Source organism: Daktulosphaira vitifoliae, unplaced genomic scaffold, assembly GCF_025091365.1.
Source record: "Daktulosphaira vitifoliae isolate Bord-2020 unplaced genomic scaffold, ASM2509136v1 Scaffold_1, whole genome shotgun sequence".
In the NCBI taxonomy this organism is placed as follows: Eukaryota; Metazoa; Arthropoda; class Insecta; order Hemiptera; family Phylloxeridae; genus Daktulosphaira; species Daktulosphaira vitifoliae.
The window spans coordinates 44,920,282-44,924,381 of NW_026099572.1; the positions used below are offsets into that span (position 1 = coordinate 44,920,282).

The 4,100-nt window shown below is 29.6% G+C and overlaps 1 protein-coding gene across 1 annotated transcript; it reads left to right on the forward strand.

Moving 5' to 3' along the window:
• LOC126910338 (uncharacterized) lies at positions 1-1,034 on the forward strand. The gene is made up of 2 exons (XM_050692829.1): positions 1-124; positions 493-1,034. The coding sequence occupies exons 1-2, from the start codon at positions 113-115 to the stop codon at positions 793-795; spliced, it is 315 nt and encodes a 104-aa protein (XP_050548786.1). The 5' UTR covers positions 1-112; the 3' UTR covers positions 796-1,034.
• Positions 1,035-4,100: the final 3,066 nt, after the last annotated feature.

A 4,100-nucleotide genomic window follows, 5' to 3' on the forward strand; every position in this document is an offset into this window, starting at 1 on the left:
CCAATTGTCAGTATATAAAGAACTACGATGTCTTGATAATTATCAGTTATCCAGCAGCTTTCAGCAACCGTAAGCATTCGTCAAGTCTTAGAAAAATACAAATATATTCAATATGAAATTCCAAGTAAGTTGTCAATCTTTCATATTATGTTATAATATCATATACTTTATTTTATGCGAAATATTTTCACAAAATTATTACAAGAAAAACCAACTTGCGTCTTAATATATATTATTAAATAATTATTGATAATTCACATTAATTCTATATTTACATTTTATTCGTTCATACATTTTGAATTTTTAACGTAAGTACTATTTTATTCTTTAGTGAATCAATAAATTATTTTATCTTTACAACTAAGTTTAGTAATTAATTGATACTAATATTAATACATAATATTCAACATTTTGTAAATTATAATTATTGTCATTTTTTAAATTAAACTATTTTATTTGTGCATAGTGATGTTAAATAAGTTGATTTTATAGGTGTCAATTGTATTGTTCGCTGTGGTCATGTGCCTAGTTTCTGCCGCCGAAGAGGCTAAACCTTCTTCTAACCAGCCTGCCACTGGTACCGACCGAAGCAAGCGGGGACTTCTTGCCGCTCCAATAGTAGCATCTCCTTATGCTGCCGTAGCCACTCCATACGCAGCTCCATATGTTGCTGCTCCATATGCCGCAGCTCCATACGCTGTCGCTGCTCCGTACGCCGCACCATACGTATCATCATACAGCACATATCCATATGTGGCTAGGACATTTGCTTCACCATATGCTTACTATCCATGAAGACACAAAACATAATTCATTCAAAATTCTTTAACAACTTTTATCCAGAAATTACCCAGTTTCAATTTTTTACATCTTCTATTTTGATTGTTAAAATATTAAGCCAAAATTGATTACTTTAATAATAAAATTCTATTCAATTATTTTTGATAAAGAAAACAATTTTTTTATTCGATTTGAATACATAATTTTTATAAATAGTAATAATGATATTGAAAATTAAATTGATGTTGAAAATACTTGCATAAAATTTATTATTCCATTTGTATATAATTTACATACATTTAATTGTACATTTTTATAGTAGAGTGTTAAGTATAAAGTAATAGTAGTAAGTGAGTTGAATGTCAATTTTAGATTATTAAAATATTTGTCGCTCAACAATTTAAAAATAATGCGAACAATTCATCGGCATAGGCAGGTTTGAACCTCGTACCCCAAGCGTGAAAGACATAAGTGTTATACCGACTCAGTAACCGTCGGATGATAAAAAATGGCAATTTTAGTTAATTCAAATTTCAAAGTTATTTTGCTTGACTTAATAGAAGCAAATAAAAATAAAAATTATGCTATCTCAATTAGATTTATATAATATTTATGAAAATCAGTATACTCACACTGTATTAGCTTCGATGCGAAGCTGAGAAGGTATTAGTTTTACTATGATATGTTTTTTTTTTGTCTGTTACCACTTTTTCTCAGCACTCACCAAACCGATTTCTTTCAACGATATGTCAAAAGATCACAAATCGTATCTAGTCGAAGACTAATACAGTGGACGCCGCTTATTGGACTCACGGTTAATTGACTCATTTGCTTATTAGACTCAAAACGCCTAGTCCCTATTTACACATATACTAACACACAGCAAAAAATTCGTATATTCGACTCACACACCGGTTAATAGGGTCATTTGAAAATTAGATAAATAAAAATAATGTGTACATACATTGAACAAACGTGCTATAAATACGTTATAAGTCGATCCTAGTAAAATTGCTTTTATCGTGGAGATAAAATAAATTGCCTTTTCACGATAAACGAAGCAGTCTTTAATGTCAATTAGTACGACAGGTAGTGTATGAATAGACGTCGTCGTGTACAGTGTGTTGTTTGTGTTTACGTTCTCTGTAAAAATTTTCATTTTTCGTGTTACAATGAACAAACGACGTGATTTGAGTGTAGAAGAAAAATTAGATGTTCTTAAAAAATATGACGAGCTTCCGCAAATGAGCCAGCGACAAGCAGCATGTAAGTTAAACGTGTCTCAAAGTTTACTAGGTAGGATGCTAAAAAGTCGACAGAAAATCGAAAAGGCTCATATGGTTACAGTAAAATTCAAACATATTAACCTCACATTTTTACCCTCTAACACTACATCAGTTATACAACCATGTGATCAGGGGATTATACGCACTTTTAAAGCATATTACAGAACAGGCATGAGAAAGAATGTGATCAATGTGATTGATGCTAACCTGGAACAAGAATTATGTACCTTACGTGCTCATGAAATCGCTAAAAAAATAACTGTACTTGAAGGTTTGCATTTAGCCTATGAAGCGTGGAATATCGTCAGCAAAATCACAATACGCAATTGTTTCCGACAAGGTGGTTTCATTATCAGTCCAAAAGAAGTTGAAGCTGTTGTTGAAAGACCCGCTGACCTAACAACTGAACTTTATAATGAATGGATAAATATAGACGAAGAAGTCCAAACTACCGAACTCGTTACCGAGGAAGATATATGTGATGAAATACAGTCAAAACGGCCAAAAGAGAATGTGGCTGGTGATAGTGATGAAGAGGAACCTGATGAAAAACCACCATCAACTAAACAAATGCTAGAAGCGCTTCAAATTCTACGCAGAGGGATTCAGCAAAGAGGCGATTTTGACGTATTCGAGCAACATAAATCCTACGAAAATGGCCGAAGACGGAAAAGTCCAATCAACCCTAGATGAATTTTTATCAAAAAATTAGTTTCATTAGTGTTTTATTGACATTTATGACTACTGTCATTATTATTTATTTTGTTATTTAACTTTGTATAATATTACAAATATACATATTATATAGTCTTCGTAGGATTTTAATTTTTGTCTCGTCTTTACCTCTTATATAATATGAATATATATATATAAATATTAGTGGACGCCGTTTATTAGACTCATTCGGTTAATGGACTCAAATGGTCAGGTCCCAAAGTGAGTCCAATAAGCGGCGTCCATTGTATTAGAATTAATAGGATTCAAAATGAGAACTTTTTCAACTTGACTTTTGAAAGTTTTAATTTTATAATGCTATAACTTTTTGAAAAATGTATAGATCATTATAATTTTTTATGTTCACTACTATTAATATATTTCTTTTATGCGACATAATTTTTTTTAAATAAAACAGTTTCTCTTTATATATTGATTCATATATTATACTTATAAATCATAAGACTTATAATGAGGATATAAATAAGGAAATAGGAGATTAGGTAGCTTTTGGAATAATCAACCGATTATTTAAAATTAAACATTATTTACAGATTTGCATTAAAGCATTTTTTTATGGTAGTGATTTTAATCACTATCAGATATTTTCTATACTGTACCCAACAATGCCACGTCCCCACTGAGCCGCGACTCCACCGTGCTGAGTTTTTTTTTATAATTAAAAATTTAGATGAATTAAATAATCCAGTTGAAAAACATGCCAAATAATATTGATTTTTCTGTGGATGTCTTTGTTAAAATAAAAAATCATAGATATTCTTTAATTTTTATGTTTTATTAGCTATTAAAATTGTGTATATATATTAGGGTGGTTCTTAAAATTAATTTAGTAAAATTTAAAAATTATACAATCTCAATTAGTTCCAATACTTATAAAAATGAGTTACACAATGTTTCAGGTAAATCAGAAAAGATTAACCCGTGCCACAAAAGGCCTAAAGTATAACCGTACATTTTTCATTGTTTTTTTTGTTCAGCGTGTGATATAATGGATTCAAAACAAAATTGTAAAACCAACAGTTGTTTAAAATAATATTTTTCACAAATTATATTCTGAAAAATCTTTTGATTTACTTATTATTTATATATAAAAAGTCAATATATATAACTTTGTTGTTAAAAACTCACAAAATAAAGTGAATGTTATTTGTAGTTTTTCAACTCGTGGTAATTTTCGTAAAATATCATAATATCAATGTATAATCTTGAATAAACTTTTATCAAGCCATCAAGTCACAATTTATTACAAGAATGACTAAAAAGACGATAAAATCTTTATCAAAACCCATTACTAATATT